Here is a 19,546-nt window from a genome sequence, read left to right on the forward strand (position 1 = left end):
GCTGGTCTCAAACTCCTGGCCTCAAGCAATCCTCCCACCTCAGCCTCCTGAATAGCTGGATTTACAGGTGCAAACCACTGCTCCCAGCTCTTTTTTTTTTTTTTTTTTTTTGAGACAGAGTCTTTCTCTGTCGCCAGGCTGGAGTGCAGTGTCGTGATCTCGGCTCACTGCAAGCTCCGCCTCCTGGGTTCACGCCATTCTCCTGCCTCAGCCTTCTGAGTAGCTGGGACTACAGGCGCCCGCCACTAATTAGTCCGGCTAATTTTTTTGTATTTTTTAGTAGAGACGGGGTTTCACCATGTCAGCCAGGATGGTCTTGATATCCTGACCTTGTGATCCGCCTGCCTCGGCCTCCCAAAGTGCTGGGATTACAGGCATGAGCCACCACGCCCAGCCTCTTTTCACATTCTTAATGATGTCCTTTGAAGCACAAAAGCTTTTAATTTGATTTAGTCCAATTTATCAATATTTTCTTTTATGGATCTTGCTTTTGATGTCATTTTAAGAACTCTTTGTCCAACTCCAGTTACAAAGATTTTCTTGTTTTCTTTTAGATGTTTTTACATTGAAGTCTGTGATCCATTTTGAGTTAATTTTTGTGTATGCTATGAAACAAGGGTCTAAGTACTTTTTGTTTTTATGTGACTATCATGCTGTCCTAGCACCATATACAGACTTTCCTCAACTTACATGGGTTACATCCCAATAAACCCATCATAAGTTGAAAATATCAGTAATTTAATACACCTAGCCTATTGAACATCATAGCATAGCATAGCCTACTTTAAATGTGCTCAGAACACTTACATTAGCCTACAGTTGGGCAAAATCATCTAACACAAAGCAAATTTTATATAAATAACATTTTCTATATAATATACATATATTATGAGCTGGGCACAGTGGTTCACACTTGTAGTCCTAGCTCCTTGAGAGGCTGAGGCAGTAGGATTACCTGAAGCCATGAGTTTGAGACCATCTGGGCAACAAAGCAAGACTCTGTCTCTTAAAAAAAAAAAAAAAGATATATATCTTTTTTGGGGGAGGATCTCTTGAGGCCAGGAGTTCAATACCAGCCTGGGCAATATGGCGAGACTGCCTTTCTACAACAAAAAAAATCAAAAGGTAGCCAGGCACGGTGGTCTATGCCTCTAGTCTCAGCTACTCAGGAGGCTAAGGTGGGAGAATGCTTGGGCCCAGGAGGTCAGGCTGTAGTGGGCACCACTGCACTTCAGCCTGGGTGACAGAGACCCTGTTTCAAAAAAAAAACGAAACCAAAATAGAATGGTTGTATGGATACTCGCCATTAATGTACACAGCTGAAAGCACCATAGTAAAGTCAAAAAACTGTAACTTGAACCATGGTAAGTTGGGGACTGTATTGGCAAGACCATCCTTTTCTCACCGAATTGTCTAGGCACCTTTGTTGAAAGTGAATTGACCATAAGTGTAAAAGTTTATTTCTAGATTCTCAATTCTGTTCCAATAATCTATATGTGTATCTTTATATCACTGTCACACTGTCTTATAATTGTGGCTTTGCAGTAAGTTTCAAAATCAGATAGTGGAAGTCTTCCAACTTTGTTCTTCTTCTCCAAAATTGAATTCTTTGCAATTTTACTAAATTTTAAACTCAGCTTGTCAATGTCTACGTAAAAGTATGCATGGACTTTTAAAAGGATTACATTAAAATTTTCTTTAAATTTTTTTTTTCTTGTAGAGATGAGGTCTCACTTTGTTGCCCAGGCTGGTCTCCTACTCCTAGACTGAAGCAATCCTTCTGCCTCAGCCTCCCAAAGTGTTGAGATTACAGGCATGAGCCACTGCACCCAACCCAAAACTGTTAATTAATTTAGAAAGAATTGCCATCTTAACAATATTGAGTCTTCCAATCCATTAATATGGAATATCTATTTATTTATTTTAAAATTTCTCTCAGCAATGTTCTTTGTTTTTCAGTGTACAAGAATTGCACTTTCATTAAATTTACGCCTAAATATGGCCGGGCGTGGTGGCTCACACCTGTAATCCCAGCACTTTGGGAGGCCAAGGCGGGTGGATCACCTGAAGTCAGGAGTTTGAGACCAGCCTGCCCAACGTGGCGAAACCCTGTCTCTACTAAAAATACAAAAAATTAGCCGGGCATGGTTGTGGGCGCCTGTAATCCCAGCTACTCGGGAGGCTGAAGCAGGAGAATCGCTTGAACTCAGGAGGCAGAGGTTGCAGTGAGTTGAGATCGGGCCACTGCACTCCAGCCTGGGTGACAAAAGCGAAACTCTGTCTCTAAAAAAAAAAAATTGTGCCTAAATATTATATTATTTTTAATGTCATTGTGAATGGAATTTTCCCTTTTTTACAGCTTTATTGAAGTATTACTGATGTACACAAAATTGCAGACAATTAATGTATACAATTTTTTCTCAATATGGGCAAATGTTTTATTCATATATTATATAAAGTTCATTATGCCAATTTATCAGGTACTAATCATTAAACAAAAATTGTTTTAATTTTTTTTTTTTTTTGAGACATGGTCTTGCTCTGTTGCCCAGGCTGGAGTGCAGTGGTGCGATCTCAGTTCACTGCAACCTCTGCCTCCTGGGTTCAAGCAATTCTCCTGCCTCAGCTTCCTGAGTAGCTGGGATTACAGATGCATGCCACTATGCCAGGCTAATTTTTTTTTATTTTTAGTAGAGATGGGGTTTCACTATGTTGGCTAGTCTGGTCTCGAACTCCTAACCTCAAGTGATCTGCCCATGTCAGGCTCCCAAAGTGCTGGGATTACAGGCATGAGCCACCACCCCTGGTCCCTCAAATTTTTTTTAACTTATAAGTGTACTTAAAATTTCTTTTTATTTTAAAAGCATGTCATCCTTGCACAGGGGCCATGCTAATCTTCTCTGTATCGTTCCAATTTTAGCATATGTGCTGAAGTAAGCACAACAAATTTTTTAATAGATAATATTGTATACATTTATTGTGTACATGTTGTTTTGAAATATGTAAACACTATGGAAAGACAAATCAAGCTAATTAATATATGCATCACCTCAAATACTTATCTTTTTTTGTGGTGAGAACACTTAAAATCTACTGTCTTAGCAATTTTCAACAACACAATACATTATTATTAACTATAGTCACCATGCTGAACTTATTCCTACTATCACAGGAATAAGTATCCTTTGATCAACATTTCCATCCCCTACTCTCTCTTGCAAGCTCCTGGTGGCCACCACTCTACTCTCCGAGTTCAAGTTTTTTTAGATTCCACATATAAGTGAGATCATGTGATATTTGTCTTTCTGTGCCTGGCTTATTTCACCTAATATAATGTCCTCCAGGTTCATCCATGTTGTCAAAAATCACAGAATCTCTTCCTTTTTAAGGCTGAATAGTATTACATTGTGTATATACACCACATTTTCTTTATCCATTAACCCACTGATGGACACTTAGGTTGATTCCATATCTTGGTTATTGTGAATAATGCCGCAATGAACATTACTGTGGTTCATTGGTGCAGGTATCTCTTCAAGATCCTGATTCAATTCTTTCAGATATATATATCCAGCAGTGGGATTGTTAGATCATGTAACAGTTTTATTTTTAGTTTCTTGAGGAACTTCCATACTGTCTTCCATAGTGGCGGCACCATTTTAAATCTCCACCAAATGTGCACAAGCATTCCAGTTTCCCTATATGCTTGCCAATATTTACCTTTTTTTTCTTTTGATAATAGCCATCCTAACGTGTGAGGTGATAACTCACCGTGGTTTTGATCTGTATTTCCCTGATGATTAGTGATTTTGAGCACTTTTTTTTTTTTTTTTTGAGATGGAGTCTTGTTCTTGTTGCCCAGGCTGGGGTGCAATGGCACGATCTTGGCTCACTGCAACCTCCACCTCCTGGGTTCAAGTGGTTCTCCTGCCTCAGCCTCCCGAGTAGCTGGGATTATAGGCACATGCCACCACACCTGGCTAATTTTTTAATTTTTTTTTTAGTAGAGACGGGGCTTCACTTTGTTGACCAGGTTGGTCTCGAATTCCTGACCTCAGGTGATCTGCCAGCCTCGGCCTCCCAAAGAGCTGGGATTACAGGCGTGAGCCACCACACCCGGCCTTAAGCACCTTTTCATATACTTGTTGGTTATTTGTATGTCTTCTTTAGAAAAATATCTATTCAAGTCCTTTGCCCATTTTTTAATTGGGTTATTTAGGGTTTTTTTGGATATTGATTTGTAAGAGTTCCTTATATATTTTAGACATTAACCCCTTATCAGATACATGGTTTGCAAATATTTTCTTCCCTGGAATTGTTTTCTTAATTTCATTAGTGAATTATTCATTTATTTATTTATTGAGAGGGTCTCACTCTGTCACCCAAGTGAAGCACAGCAGCGCAAATGCAGCTCACTGCGGCCTCGACCTGCTGGGCTCAAGTGAATCTCCCACCTCAGCCTCCCAAGTAGCTGGGACCACAGGTGTACACCACCACCCCCAGCTAATTTTTTTATTTTTGGTAGAGACAGGGTCTTGCCATATTGCCCAGGCTGCTCTCAAACTTCTGGGCTCAAGCAATCCTCCTGCCTCTGCCTCCCAAAGTGTTGGGATTACAAATGTGAGCCACCATGCCAGGCTAGGGCTGAATAAATTAATGAGAGAATAAAAAGAGTGTTTTCATGTTTCTTACATGGATGAACTTTAAGTTTTTTAAGTTTTCTCTCATCCTTGTTTTATTTATTTATTTATTTGTTTGTTTGTTTGAGACAGGGTCTCACTCTGTTGTCCAGGCTGGAGCACTCTGGTGCCATCACAGCTCAAACAGCCTTAACCTCCTAGGCTCCAGTGATCCTCCCACTTTAGCCTCCAGAGTAGCTGGGACTACAGACATGGGCCACCATGCCCAGCTAATTTTTTATTTTTTGTAGAGATGAGATCTTGCTATGTTGCCTAGGCTGGTCTCCAACTCCTGGACTCAAGTGATTCTCCCGCCTCAGCCTCACAAAGTGTTGGAATCACAGGTGTGAGCCACCACACCCAGACTGTATATTTATTTTCAAATATAATCATTTTGATAGCAGGGATATCTTCTTATTCATCTTTGCATTTATGGCAAATAGTAGGCAACTTAATAAATTTGTTGAAGAAATGGAATATAGCAAAACTTTGAATTAGCCATTTCTATTAAAAGGGAAAGGAGACCAGCCTGGGTAATGTAGTGAGACCCCATCTCTACAAAAAAATTAAAAAATTAGCCGAGCATGGTGGTACACACCTGTAGTCCCAGCTACTCAAGAGGCTGAGGTAGGAGGATTGCTTGAGGACAAGAGTTTAAGGTTGTAGTGAGCTATGATTGCACCATTGCATTCCATCTGGAGTGACATGGAGAGACCCTGTGACCACCCCCCAGAAAAAAGGGAAAGAAGAGCGCATTACTTTTTTCTTTTCTTTTTTTTCAGACAGTCTCACTCTGTCACCCAGGCTGGAGTACAGTGGTACAATCTCGGCTCACTGTAACCTCTGCCTCCCAGGTTCAAGCAATTCTCCCGCCTCAGCCTTCTGAGTAGCTGAGATTACAAGCGTGCGCCACCACGCCTGGCTAATTTTGTATTTTTAGTAGAGACAGGGTTTTACCATGCTGGCCAGGCTGGTCTTGAACTCCCAACTTCAAGTGATCCATCCGCTTCAGCCTCCCAAAGTGCTGTGATCACAGTTGTGAGCCACCACGTCCAGCCAGCATTAATTTTTTCAAGGGTTAAGAACATGCCTTTGAATATCTTGATAACTTGCTTGAGTGAATCATCGTATAAAGTTTTGCACATAGTTGTTCATCAACTGCTAAGTAAGAGGACGCTCATACCACAAACTCTGAGTACTTGCTCCAAAGAACTTCACAGCAAAAGAGCTGCAATGTGCTAAGTAATTAATGATTTTATATTTATCCTACAACTTGCTGCTTCTCAAATGTCTAACTATATCTCTAAACTCATGCCTAGAGGATTAATTTAATGAGTAAAATCAAAGGCAACTGAAAATAACAGTTGGCTGGGCACAGTGGCTCATGCCTGTAATCCCAACACTTTGGAAGGCAGGTGGGAGTATTGCTTGAGCCCAAGAGTTCGAGACTGGCCTGGGAAACATGGCAAAACTCCGCTTCTACAAAAAACTTGAAAAACTAGCCGGGTGTGGTGGTGCACACCTGGGGTTCCAGCTACTCCAAAGGCTGAGGTGGGAAGATTACTTGAGTCTGCAAGATCAAGGCTGCGGTGAGCTGTGATTGTGCCACTGCACTCTAGCCTGGGCAACAAAGTAAGACTTTATCTCAAAAAAAAAAAAAAAAAAAAAAAAAAAGCGAAAAGAAAGAAAATTACAGTTTAGGAATATAATCCTATGAGTAAGAAGAGCTTCCAAGTATACCTTCTATTTAAGATAAAATGAATTTTTATCCTGTTTTATTTAAAAGCTAAAGAGAAGTCAGGCATGACGGTTCATGCCTATAATCCCAACATTTTGGGAGGTAGAGGCAGCAGTATTGCTTGAGCCCAGGAGTTCAAGACCAGCCTGGGCAACGTAGTGAGATTTCATGTCTATAGAAAATATAAAAATTAGCCGGGCGTGGTGATATGCGCCTGTGGTTCCAGCTACTCAAAGGCTGAGGTGGGAGGATCACTTGAGCCCAGAAGGTCGAGGCTGCCGTGAGTCGTGATCATGCTACTGCACTCCAGCCTGGGTGACAGACTGAGACTCCATCTCAAATAGATAAATAAATAATAAAACTAACGAGCAAAAGTCTAATTCACTTGTAAGACTAATATAAAGTGCTACCACATTAAAAAGACCTCTCGCTGGGCACGGTAGCTCACTCATGTAATCCCAGTGTTTTGGGAGGCTGAGGCAGGAGGACTGCTTTGAGAAAAAATATATATTTCTAAAAGTAGTTTTTGTTTGCTTGTTTAAGAATCAGGGACTTTTCAGACTGTACAGAAAGGAGGGAAGCAGGTCTTCCCCTGGGAGGATGACTGAAAGGCCAGTGGAGAAAAGTTGTCAGCCCATTGTCAGGTCAGCATCAGGCCGTTACCGACCCTGTTGGCACTAAAAAGTAACAGATCAAGTATTCAAAATGTGAAATTTATTTATTTTGAATTCAGAAAGTCAAACAACAGTGATACTGTTGTATCACATCAGTTATTCAAAACATGTGAAATCTCCAAAAAAAAGAAAAAAAAATATATCAGGAACTTTTAAATCTCCAAGACAGTTTTCTGTTTTATTTGAATGAATATCCAGTGGAAAATACTGAGGAACAGATCTAAATGACTTAGGGAAAAATAAGTCATAACAGGAAAAATAACATACTAAAAAAATTCAAAATTTTGCTCAATGCTTTGCATTTTTTTCCTTATAACAAAAATCATCAAATTTTATTTCTGCTCTAAAAATATTAAAAACAAACCAAAAACTTCAGTGTTCTTCCTCGTATGTCCACTTCTCAAAGGTTTACAACTTCTCTAACAGTAAGGAAACAAAAAAAGGGACTAGTTATTAATTTCTCAATTGCATGAGACTTTGTTAGGCAAACAGTAAATTGTTACAGAAGACGGTAAATCAAATGTAGTTTCCTAGAGAGACTATTTTTCTCATGTGTCACAAACTCTACTGAACCTTTCAGGATAACTAGAAAGAACTGTAACACAGAAGAATATGTCTAATGCAAGAGAAAAGAAAGAAAAAAAAATTTAAGCTGGGTGTGGTGGCTCACACCTGCAATCCCAGCACTTTGAGAGGCCAAGGCAGGCAGATTACTTGAGCACAGGCATTTGAGAGTATGCTGGGCAACATGGAGAGACCCCATCTCTCCAAAAGATAAAATAAAATTAGCTGGGCATGGTGGCATGCACCTATAGTCTCAGCTACCCGGGAGGCTAAAGTGGGAAGATCACCGGAGCCCAGGAGTTTGAGGCTGCAATGAACCAAGATTGTGCCACTGCACTTCAGCGTCGGCGACAGTGAGACACTGTCTTAAATTTTTTTAATGTTAAAAATAGATAAATAAATAAAAATTAAACACTTCTCAAAAGACTCCCGAAAGGGCACAATTTAGTTGTTAGGGAAATGTCAAGTTTTCCATTTGTGGCTTCAAGTTTTTAAGTAACTACAACTTGAAAACATAACAAAATATACTGGAAAAAAAATTCTTTTATCTTCCTTCCCAGCTATATCCGCAAAATAAAAGAAAAAGCAAACAATAAGGAGATGCAGTTGACAAGTTAGTCATCTGTAACTCACCTTCAGGAAACATAAAACGTATTTCTCTTTCCGCAGCAGCAAAGTCATTACTCCCATGAAGTGCATTCCTTAGGTCATCTGTGCCATAAATTGCCCTCAGACTAAAAACAAGTTAGAGATGACGTCCATCCAATCTAACGTCTATTCCTTACTTTATATGCATGCATTCCACTTAATAATTTTACAAAAGCATTGCCACTTCTTACATATGAAAGCTTCACAATTTATGTCAAATTTAAGCTTAAATTTAAGCTTATCTATCTAGATAAGGATCAAATATATTTACGTCTGCAGGAGGAATTTACTGAGAAAACAGGAGTTCTCTGGATAAAAACGCGGTGTTGTTTTGTGAGAAGTAAAAAAGCAATGCACATTCAAAAGTGCAAGAACTCAATATCTTCTTGTTTCCATACATTAGCAATAATGTTGAAAATTTGAATTTCTGTTCCTGTATTACCATTACTCTTTTAAAATACCATCCCAATTTTTCCATCTAAAAATCCTACTTCAGTGGCAGTTTAAAGGTTGAGAGAATAAGGGGAATCAACTATAAATCAGACATTCTCTGTTGCTTTTTCTGGTAGGTAGTATTAAAATAGACATTTAACACTTTAAAATGTAAAATGGACCCCCCAGGCCCTGCCCCCCCGCCCCCAAAAAAAGTTGATTTTGGAAAACTTCCAAATAAAAAAAAAAAAATTCCCATTACAATGAAATCAGATTTTTTTTTTTTTCATTTTCACAGATGTATTCCATTCCCTGCCATCCCCCAAACCCTGAAAATTACCTGTCTGGATGTGTCTCCTTCGCTACTAAGCTACTATTTGGTCCCAAAAGTTCTAACCAATAAGAGATGGCTTTATGTCTAGCTAATATCATGGCGACAAGCGGTCCAGAACTCATGTAAGCTGTTAAGTTGGGGAAAAACATTTTTCCATACTGTTCCACATAAAAGTTACTACATTGCTCAGGGCTGAGGTGTAGTTTTCTTCTCTATAAAAGACACAAAGTCAACAAAAGCATTTAAAATGACAGTTTCAATGATAGCTCATTAAAATCATTAGTAACTTGAAACTAGTACCAATCTGATTATAACTTCAAGGTTTATCTTTGTATTATGAAGAAAGAAAAGGATGTAATTAAATGCATGCTGTAAATAAGATAGTAAGAGGAATTACTTAGCCTACTTAAGAAAAATTATGGCCGGGTGCGGTGGCTCATGCCTGTAGTCCTAGCACTTTGGGAGGCCGAGGTCGGTGGATTGCCTGAGCTCAGGAGTTCGAGACTAGCCTAGGCAACACAGTGAAACCCTGTCTCTACTAAAATTCAAAAAATTAGCCGGGCGGGCGGCATGCGCCTGTAGTCCCAGCTACTCGGGAGGCTGAGGCAGAAGATTTGCTTGAACCCGGGAGGCGGAGGTTGCAGTGAGCCAAGACTGCACCACTGCACTCCAGCCCGGGTGACAGAGAAAAAGAAAAATTATTCCAGTTAGGAAGCCTCCCTCAGCATATGTTTTGTCAGTAACAAATTTATCGCATCTCCTTCTTAAAGTAAATAACACTTCAATTAACAAAACTGGACTTAAAAACATTCCAAATTCATGTTTCTCTATTTGTGTTACTATTTTGGGAGCTGGTCTCATTTTAGTACTTAGAAATAACAGCTAGGCACAGTGGCCCATGCCTGTAATCCCAGCATTTTGGGAGGCCAAGGCGGAAGGATCGCTTCATCCCAGCCAGGAGTTAGAGACCAGCCTAAGCAACACAGGAATAATTTGTTTCTATGAAAAATTTTAAAATCAGTCGGGTGTGGTGGTGTGCGCCTGTAGTCCCCACTACATTAGAGGTGGTGAGCCATGATAACACGACTGCACTCCAGCCTGGGCGATAAAGCAGACCCTGTATCAAACAAACTAACAAAAAAAGTGACATGTAGTATAATGATGCAGTAAAACGTTTTTCATTTGAACGTGTGTTCTTTATTCTGGTTCTGTCATAAATATCTTGATTCACTGTAACATTAAGAAAAATTAGGCCAGGCATGGTGGCTCACGCCTGTAATCCCAACACTCTGGGAGGCCAAGACAGGCAGATCACTTGAGGTCAGGAGTTCAAGAACAGTCTGGCCAACACAGTGAAACCCCATCTCTACTAAAAACACAAAAATCAGGCCAGGCGCGGTAGCTCACGCCTGTAATCCCAGCACCTCGGGAGGCCAAGGTGGGCGGATCACCTGAGGTCAGGAGTTCGAGACTAGCCTGGCGAACACGGTGAAATCCCGTCTCTACTGAAAATACAAAAAATTAGCCAGGTGTGGTGGCACGCACCTGTAGTCCCAGCTACTCGGAAGGCTGAGGCAGGCCAACAGCTTGAACCCAGGAGGCAGAGGTTGCAGGGAGCCAAGATTGCACCTCTCTACTCCAGCCTGGGTGACAGAGCGAGACTCCGTCTAAAAAAAAGAAAAAAGAAAAATTAGGCCGGGTGTGGTGGCTCATTCCTGTAATCCCAGCACTTTGAGAGGACAAGGCAGGTGGATCACCTGAGGTCAGGAGTTTGAGACCAGCCTAGCCAACATGGTGAAACCCCATCTTTACTAAAAATACAAAAATTAGGCCAGGCACAGTGACTCACGCCTGTAATCCCAGCACTTTGGGAGGCCGAGGTGGGTGGATCACCTGAGGTCGGGAGTTCAAGACCAGCCTGGCCAACATGATGAAACCCCGTCTCTGCTAAAAAAAAAAAAAAAAAAAAAAATGCAAAAAATTAGCCAGCCGTGGTGGCGGGCACCTGTAATCTCAGGTGCTCGGGAGGCTGAGGCAGGAGAATCACTTGAACCCGGGAGGCAGAGGTTGCAGTGAGCCGAGATCGTGTCACTGCACTCCAGCCTGGGCAACAAGAGTGAAACTCTGTCAAAAAAAAAAAAAAAAATACAAAAATTAGCAAGGCGTGGTGGTGCATGTCTGTAATCCCAGCTACTCAGGAGGCTGAAGCATGAGAATTGCTTGAACCCAGGAGGCAGAAGTTGTGGTGAGCCAAGATTGAGATAGCACCATTGCACTCCAGCCTGGGTAACAGGATGAGACTCTGTCTAAAAAAAAAAAAAATTAGATGCTAGTATGTTTCTCAATCTGAAAGAGTATGAAACACTCTGGACAAATAGATGTTATTTCCTTCACAAATGAGACTATAAAAATTAATCAGGTTTAAAAAATCATGGTAGCTCAGTCTAATTTGAAACTCATGCTTTCTCTAGAAGCAGCTATTTTGAGTGCTTTTTTTTTTATTATTTTTTGAAACGGAGTTTTGCTCTGTCACCCAGGCTAGAGTGCAATGGTGTGATCTTGGCTCACTGCAACCTCCACTTCCTGGATTCAAGTGATTCTCCTGCCTCAGCCTCCTGAGTAGCTGGGATTACAGGTGCCTGCCACCATGCCTGGCTAATTTTTGTATTTTTAGTAGAGACAGGTTTTCGCTTTGTTGGCCAGGGTGGTCTTGAACTCCTGACCTCAGGTGATCTGCCCACCTTGACCTCCCAAAGTGCTGGGATTACAGGTGTGAGCCACTGCGCCCAGCCTTGAGAGCTTTTAAAAAATTATTTATTACTGCTGGCCGGGCTCGATGGCTCATGCCTCTAATCCCAGCACTCTGGGAGACCGAGGCAGGCGGACTGCTTGAGTCCAGGAGTTCAACACCAGCCTGGGCCACATGCAGAAACCCCGTCTCTACAAAAAATACAAAAATTGGTGGTGCACACCTGTAGTCTCAGTTAATCGGGAGGCTGAGGCACGAGAATTGCTTGAACCCAGGAGGCAGAGGTTGCAGTGAGCCAAAATCATGCCATTGCACTCCAGCCTGGGCAACAGAGTGAGACTTGGTCTCAAAAGAAAAAAAAAATTATTTATTACTGCTGTTTTTTCAATTCCACTAAAGGTGGGTGAGGAGAGAAAATGCTCAAAATATAACAGAGGCATTCAAAGTAGAAGTCAAAGAACCTCTGCCTGCAGTAAGGATGATGAGAAAATGGAGATATGTCACTAAGTGAAGGCTAAAAATCTCCAAGATTATGGCAGAAATCTGTCTTTCTAAAATGTCTTAGATTTTCCTGAGAGTAAGTGTGAATTTTACCAAGTAACCCACCTCTTAAAGCCCTTTCCAAAATTCCGTGTTTCCGCAGGCTTCAGAAACTTGGTAAAATTGCTTGGTTTGTAGCAAGGGACCAAACCGCCCAGAGCAAGAAGTTTAGGAACACACTTACCTAGGTGGCATAGCTCTGCTATGAATAGGACCCACTGGATTCTCACCAGTGAAGGGCCAGTTACTATGAAAAAGGTGCTGACATTTGTTCTCAAATTGAAATTCATACAGCGATTAAATAAAAGATGTGAGAAATTACAAGAGCACCTGATTTAGCATAATCCTCGATTCTATTATCTAAAATTAAGACATGAAACTATGATTATGCATATTAGCGTTTTTTTTTTTTTTGTTTTTTCTTGCTGAGTTTAAAAATAAAATCTCATCTGTTGTAATGTAAGCCCTTATCTGCCACTTGCCCCTTAAAAAGCAGGGGAACCTAACTTCTGCAGGTATGCCAGCCAATGTAGCACAATTTTTAAAATTAAGCGTTCATCTTTTTTTTTCTTTTTTTTGAGACGGAGTCTCATCTCACTCTGTCCTCCAGGCTTGAGTGCAGTGGCGCGATCTCGGCTCACTGCGAGCTCCGCCTACTGGGTTCACGCCAGTCTCCTGCTTCAGCCTCCGGAGTAGCTGAGACTACAGGCGCCCGCTACCACGCCCGGCTAATTTTTTTTTTTTTTTTTTGTATTTTTAGTAGAGACGGGGTTTCACCGTGTTAGCCAGGATGGTCTTGATCTCCTGACCTCATGATCCGCCGCCTCGGCCTCTCAAAGTGCTGGGATTACAGGTGTGAGCCACTGCGCCCGGACTTAAGGGTTCATCTTTAAATAAAATTGATACTAAATCAATTATTCCATTGGTTGCTTTAAAACTGGATCAGGTGAAATTTTTTGAAATTAGGTTGAATAGTCTACAGCCATACCACCCTGAACACGCCCGATCTCATCTGAAATTAGGTTGAATATTTTCACAGAGAAGCAGTGATACCAAGTACTATCAGAACAGAACTCTTAGTTTGTAACAAAGGCAACACTGCCATCTACTGAAATGATATATCATTTTTCAGCTTTTCCCTTAAGTGGGACAGGAAAGCCTCAAGTTCATTGGACTCCCAAGCCTATTTTAAAAGCATACAGTGCAAAGGACAAAACTTGCATAATTTCACTTAAATTAGATAGCTTGAATAGTCAAATTCCTACAGACAGCAAGTAGAATAGTGGTTATCAGGGATGGGGAAGAGGGAAGCAATGAGTTAGCATTAGGTAGAGTATTTCAGTTTAAGATGAAAAGGTTCTAGAGATGGACAGTAGTGATAGTTGTACAACAATGTGAATGTACTTAATGCAACTGAAATGTACACTTAAAAACGGTTAAAATGGTAAATTTTATGTTGTGTATATTTTACCGCAATTAAAGCAAAAAATGAAGGATGTACCATGGCTGCCTTTGCTCTGAAAGTTACTAACTAGGGAAAGTGTCATATATATTTACATTAAATTTTTTTGTTTGTTTGTTTGTTTTTTCTGGTCTCAGTACATTGCCCAATCTCAGTTCACTGCAACCTCCGGCTCCTGGGTTCAAGTGATTTTCCAGCCTTGCCTCCTGAGTAGCTGGGATTACAGGCATGCGCCACCACGCCCAGCTGATTTTTTTTTGTTTGTTTTTTGAGATGGAGTCTTGCTTTGTTGCCCAGGCTGGAGTGCAGTGGCGAAATCTCAGCTCACTACAACCTCCGCCTCCCAGATTCAAGCGATTCTCCTGCCTCAGCCTCCTGAGTAGCTGGGATTACAGGCTCCCACCACCACGCCTGGCTAATTTTTGTGTTTTTAGTAGAAATGGGGCTTCACCATGTTGGCCAGGCTGGTCTCGAACTCCTGACCTCAGGTAATCCACCCACCTCGGCCTCTGAAAGTGCTGGGATTACAGGCATGAGCCACCGCACCCAGCCCTAATTTTGGATTTTTAGTAGAGATAAGGTTTCATATTGGCCAGGGTGGTCTTGAACTTTTGACCTCAGGTGATCCACACGCCTCATCCTCCCAAAGTGCTGAGATTACAGGCGTGAGCCACCACGGCCGGCTAATTTTTAATTTATAATTAACACTAGCCACTTAATTATTAAGTTTGTCACTTTTTTTTTTTTTTTTTTTTTGAGACGGAGTCTCGCTCTGTCACCCAGGCTGGAGTGCAGTGGCGCGATCTCAGCTCACTGGAAGCTCCACCTCCCGGGTTCACGCCATTCTCCTGCCTCAGCCTCCCGCGTAGCTGGGACTACAGGTGCCCGCCACTGCGCCCGGCTAATTTTTTGTAGTTTTAGTAGAGACGGGGTTTCGCTGTGGTCTCGATCTCCTGACCTTGTGATCTGCCCGCCTCGGCCTCCCAAAGTGCTGAGATTACAGGCGTGAGCCACCGCGCCTGGCCGTCACTAAATATTTTTTAAAATATGGGCTTTTTTGGCTGGGCATAGTGGCTCACGCCTGTAATCCCAGCATTTTCGGAGGCCGAGGCAGGTGGATCACAAGATCAGGAGATCGAGACCATCCTGGCTAAAACAGTGAAACCCCGTCTCTACTAAAAATACAAAAAGTTAGCTGGGCGTGGTGGCGGGTGCCTGTAGTCCCAGCTACTCGGGAGGCTGAGGCAGGAGAATGGCGTGAACCCGGCTGGCGGAGCTTGCCGTGAGCCGAGATTGTGCCACTGCACTCCAGCCTGGGCGACACAGAGCGAGACTCCGTCTCAAAAAAAAAAAAAAGGACTTTTTTTTCTTTTTCAAGACAGAGTCTCCCTCTGTCGCCCAGGCTGGAGTGCAATGGCACGATCTTGACTCACTGCAACCTCCGCCTCCCGGGTTCAAGCCATTCTCCTGCCCCAGCCTCCCCAGCAGCTGAGATTACAGGCACCCGCCACCACACCCAGGTAATTTTCATATTTTTAGTAGAGACGGGGTTTCACCATGTTGGTCAGGCTGGTCTCCAACTCCTGATCTCAGGTGATCCACCCACCTTGGCCTCCCAAAGTGCTGGGTTTACAGGCATAAGCCACTGCACCCAGGCAAAATACGGACTTTTAAAAAACTTAAATGGGACACCTTTATCTGTATACTTCATTTATTTTTTCTAAAGTTAATGGGTAATATAATTACAGGATTCAAAAATTCAAAGCAATACAAAAAGGTATATACTGAAAAATTTTATTCCTATCCATGTCCTAATCTACTCAGTTCTTCCTTGCCCTCAATAGGCAACCTTTTTAAATGTTTATTTATTTCCCCAGAATTTCATTTTTCAAATATTGGCAAACATGAATATATTACTTTGTCTCTATCACAAAAGGTTGGTACACATGATTTTTTTTTTTTTTGCTATTTTGTTCTTTTTGCTACACACTTTGCTTTCTTCCATTAACAGTACAGACAGGTTCCTCATTCTTCTATTTACAATTAGTTGCATATTATGCAATTTGGTGGGTTTTCCAGAGTTTATTTAGTCCTGTCTCCCAATCTCCCAACCTGGGTTATTTTCAATCTTTTGTTGATAAGTAAACAATGCTGCAAAAAATAACCTGCATATATATCACTTCATATTAATACAGGCACCTACTGACGGGACTAAACAGGGCTCTGCGCATGACAGGTAGTAAGAGCACAAGGAATTCTACAGGACAGATTTCCAAGAGCAGAACTGCTGGATCAAATGGTAAGTCCATCTGTTGTATTCGCAGATAACTGCCAGATTCCCTTTGATAGGGGTTGTGCCATTTACTTTTATATTTTTGCCAAATGGAATCTCAGTGTAGTTTTAACTTGCTTTTTTTCCCACCTAATGATTGAGCATCTTTTCATATATTTAAAAAATGTTTTTCCTTTTCTGTGACCATCCATCTGTTCTGCCCATTTTTCTACTAATTTATTTTTATCTTTTTCTAGGAGCTCTTTATGTATTAGGAAGACAAGCCCTTTGTCTATGAGTTGCAAATCTTTTTCCCAAGTTTGTTGTGTTTTGACTTTGCTTATGGTGTTTATTTCATTGTGCAGAAATTTTTTGTTTATATAATCTTTTTTTAAATTTTTAAATTTTTTTTTTTTGAGAGTTTCGCTCTTGTTGCCCAGGCTGGAGTACAATGGCACGATCTCGGCTCACGGCAACCTCCGCCTCCCATGTTCAAGTGATTCTCCTGCCTCAGCCTCCTGAGTAGCTGGGATTACAGGCATGCGCCCCCATGCCTGGCTAATTTTGTATTTTTTAGTAGAGATGGGGTTTCTCCATGTTGGTCAGGCTGGTCTCAAACTCCTGACCTCAGGTGATCAACTCACCTTGGCCTCCCAAAGTGCTGGGATTACAGGCATGAGCCACCCTGCCTGGCCTTGTTTATATAATCTTATCAATCTTTTCTTCCATGGCTCCTAGACCTTAAGTCATAACAACAAAAAAAAAAAGGCTGTCCTACTCCAACAACAAAATAAATCCATTATCTTTTCTTCCTGAACTTACATGGTTTAATTTTTTTAATATGTAGATCTCAGGTTTATTTGGAGTTTATCCTGGTATATAATACTTGATCCAAATTTTTCAGTGGCTACCAGTTTTCCTAACATTTACTAAAAAGTTATTTACCTGAGTCTTTAATCATATTAAATACTTCCTAACACTTTCTTGTGCCATCCCTGCTCTCGGACTCCACCTGTCCTTCGAAGCTCAACTGAAATTCCGTATCTTTTCTGAAGATTGATATTTTCTCTTTATTTATTTATTTATTTTTTGAGACAGATCTCCCTCTATTGCCCAGGCTGGAGTACAATGGCATAGTCTTGGCTCACTGCAACCTCTGCCTCCTGAGTTCAAGCGATTCTCCTGCCTCAGCTTCCCAAGTAGCTGGGACTACAGGTGCACGCCACCACGCCCAGCTAATTTTTGTATTTTTCATAGAGATGGGGTTTCACCACATTGGCCAGGCTGGTCTCAAACTCCTGACCTTATGATCCACCCATCTTGGCCTCCCAAAGTGCTGGGATTACAGGCGTGAGCCACCGTACCCAGCCATTTTCTCTTTACTTTTAAAAATACTGACTGAATAAGCAATATGACACTGTATAAATGGGAGAAAATAAAAAATTGGAAGTTCGAATAAGAATACGATAAAAGAGGCCGGGTGCAGTGGCTCACACCTGTAATCCCAGCACTTTGGGAGGCCGAGGCGGGTGGATCACGAGGTCAGGAGTTCAAGACCACCCTGGCCAACATGGTAAAACCTCGTCTCTACTAAAAATACAAACATTAGCTGGGCATGGTGGTGCATGCCTGTAATCCCAGCTACTCAGGAGGCTGAGGCAGGAGAACTGCTTGAACCGGGACCTGGGAGGCAGAGGTTGCAGTGAGCCGAGATCGTACCACTGCACTCCAGTCTGGGCTACAGAGGGAGACTCTGTCTCAAAAAAAAAAAAAAAAAAAAAAAACTATAAAAGAGGAAGATTAAAAATATTCAATTCTATTTGATTATCCTTAACAATGTTATTTATATTCACTTTCAAACCCCTAGAATGACAATGTTTACTAATTGCAGAACACAAGGCTTAAAACATTAAATGTTTGCCATTACTGAAAAAAGTACCGATAGCCTAAAATTCCATCAATAGAAGATGAAGTAAATAAATTGTAGTTCTAATACACAGGGAAATATTACACAGAAATTAGGAAGAGTGAGATCAATTCAGATGTAATGATCTGGAATCCTATCTGAGGGACTCTATAAAGGGGGTCAAGGGAAAGGGACTGTTCTGTTTTATGGGGGGAAAATGTTTATAAATGCATAGAAAACTCCTGGAAGAACAGAAAGTGTTAAGTGGTTGCCTCTCTCTGGAGCCTGGGACTTGGGGTGGGAGAGGACAGGTGAAGGAAAAGTCCATTTTATTTCTCATTTTACATCCTTTTAAAAACTATCACATATAACTTTTATACTTAGAAGAATAAACTTAAATTTAATGCTGAACACTAAGGATTTAAATGGGTAGGCACATTTACATAAGCATTTTTTTTTTAAGGGCAGAGAGGAAAAAAGCATGAATCATCATACCCAGAAGTTACCTGAACAATGGTGAATCCGGATCTAAGAATAATATCTTGTATCTCCTCCTCTTTGTCAACAATATCTGGTTTGATAATGGCCAGAGTTTTTTCTACATATATCTGAGGTGGAGGCATTGATATCTCCATTACGGCTTTTCAGGGCACAAATTGAGAGTTTCTTAACAGGTATCAACTGCAATGACATGCATTTCCCCCCACCCCCATCGCAAATTCAATGTAATTATGATTAAGAATAGCAATAGTAGGTACTTGATTTTATTAACTGATGAAGGTAGAAACTGCCATGTTTTTCTATATACAGGGTCTCAATAATAGGATTCCTACTATGTCCAAATCGAGCCCCGGCTTTTCGTATACGATGTCACCAAGGCAGGAAGGACTATGGGCTCACATAACCAGAGGCCAAGGGGCAACCCGAAGGCCTGGAACCAGCAACGGCCCCAGGCAGCAGAGGGCGGTGGGGCGGGTGGTGGGGGCTCGACGGGGCGGTAGAGCGGGTGGTGGGGGCTCGAGGGGGCGGTGGCTGGTGGGCAACCACACACCATTACAGCGGCGGGTGAGCGGCCTCGGCCAGCTGCCTCTGTGAAGCGACCCTGTCCCGCAGGGACCTCTCTGTGCATAGGGTCAGGCTAATTGGAAAGCAGGGCCTCTAGGTCCGCGGGGACCTTCCGGGTTGCACCTGCAAATTCCGAATTTTACCCTCTCTAAGTACTCACCTCAGCGGCCGTCCTCATATGCTACTTGTTGCTAGGAGACCTAAAGCCCCAGCGTGGGGACGGTGGCTGCAGAGAGCCAATCCCAGCAAGGAACCTTGCAGCTTCTGGCCAGTTCGTTTTAACCAAAAGGAGCCAGCCAGTCACTTTTATTCTCCTTGTGAATCTTAGAGCACTAGATGTTTTCTGACATTTTACTCATAATTTATCTTATTTCATCCTTCTTCCCGTTTGAAGGATGCTTCAATTATCCCTACTCTATAAATGATAAGAACCCCTCCCCCAACCATTCCTTTCCAGGCGGTATATGTAAATGACCCGTGTCA

General features: G+C 41.7%; 1 protein-coding gene and 1 pseudogene across 12 annotated transcripts in view; both read right to left on the reverse strand.

Annotated features, from left to right (window-relative positions):
• The window catches only part of NME5 (NME/NM23 family member 5), a 59,900-nt gene extending 40,605 nt beyond the window's left edge, over positions 1-19,295 (reverse strand). For 2 of the 12 annotated variants that reach the window (XM_019027334.3, XM_055389122.2), the window contains exons 1-4: positions 19,224-19,255; positions 18,505-18,679; positions 9,076-9,281; positions 8,289-8,389 (exon numbers count right to left, since the gene is read on the reverse strand). In XM_019027334.3, the coding sequence (XP_018882879.1) occupies positions 8,289-8,389; positions 9,076-9,281; positions 18,505-18,633 (436 nt within the window). In that variant the 5' untranslated portion in view covers positions 18,634-18,679; positions 19,224-19,255. Of the gene's footprint in view, positions 1-7,220; positions 7,511-8,288; positions 8,390-9,075; positions 9,282-18,504; positions 18,680-19,223 lie in introns of those variants that run through there. The other 10 variants (XM_063706798.1, XM_055389118.2, XM_063706799.1 and 7 more) reach the window with 8 other exon arrangements.
• LOC115934725 (uncharacterized) lies at positions 2,841-2,941 on the reverse strand (annotated as a pseudogene).
• Positions 19,296-19,546: the final 251 nt, after the last annotated feature.

This window comes from Gorilla gorilla, chromosome 4 (assembly GCF_029281585.2).
Source record: "Gorilla gorilla gorilla isolate KB3781 chromosome 4, NHGRI_mGorGor1-v2.1_pri, whole genome shotgun sequence".
In the NCBI taxonomy this organism is placed as follows: Eukaryota; Metazoa; Chordata; class Mammalia; order Primates; family Hominidae; genus Gorilla; species Gorilla gorilla.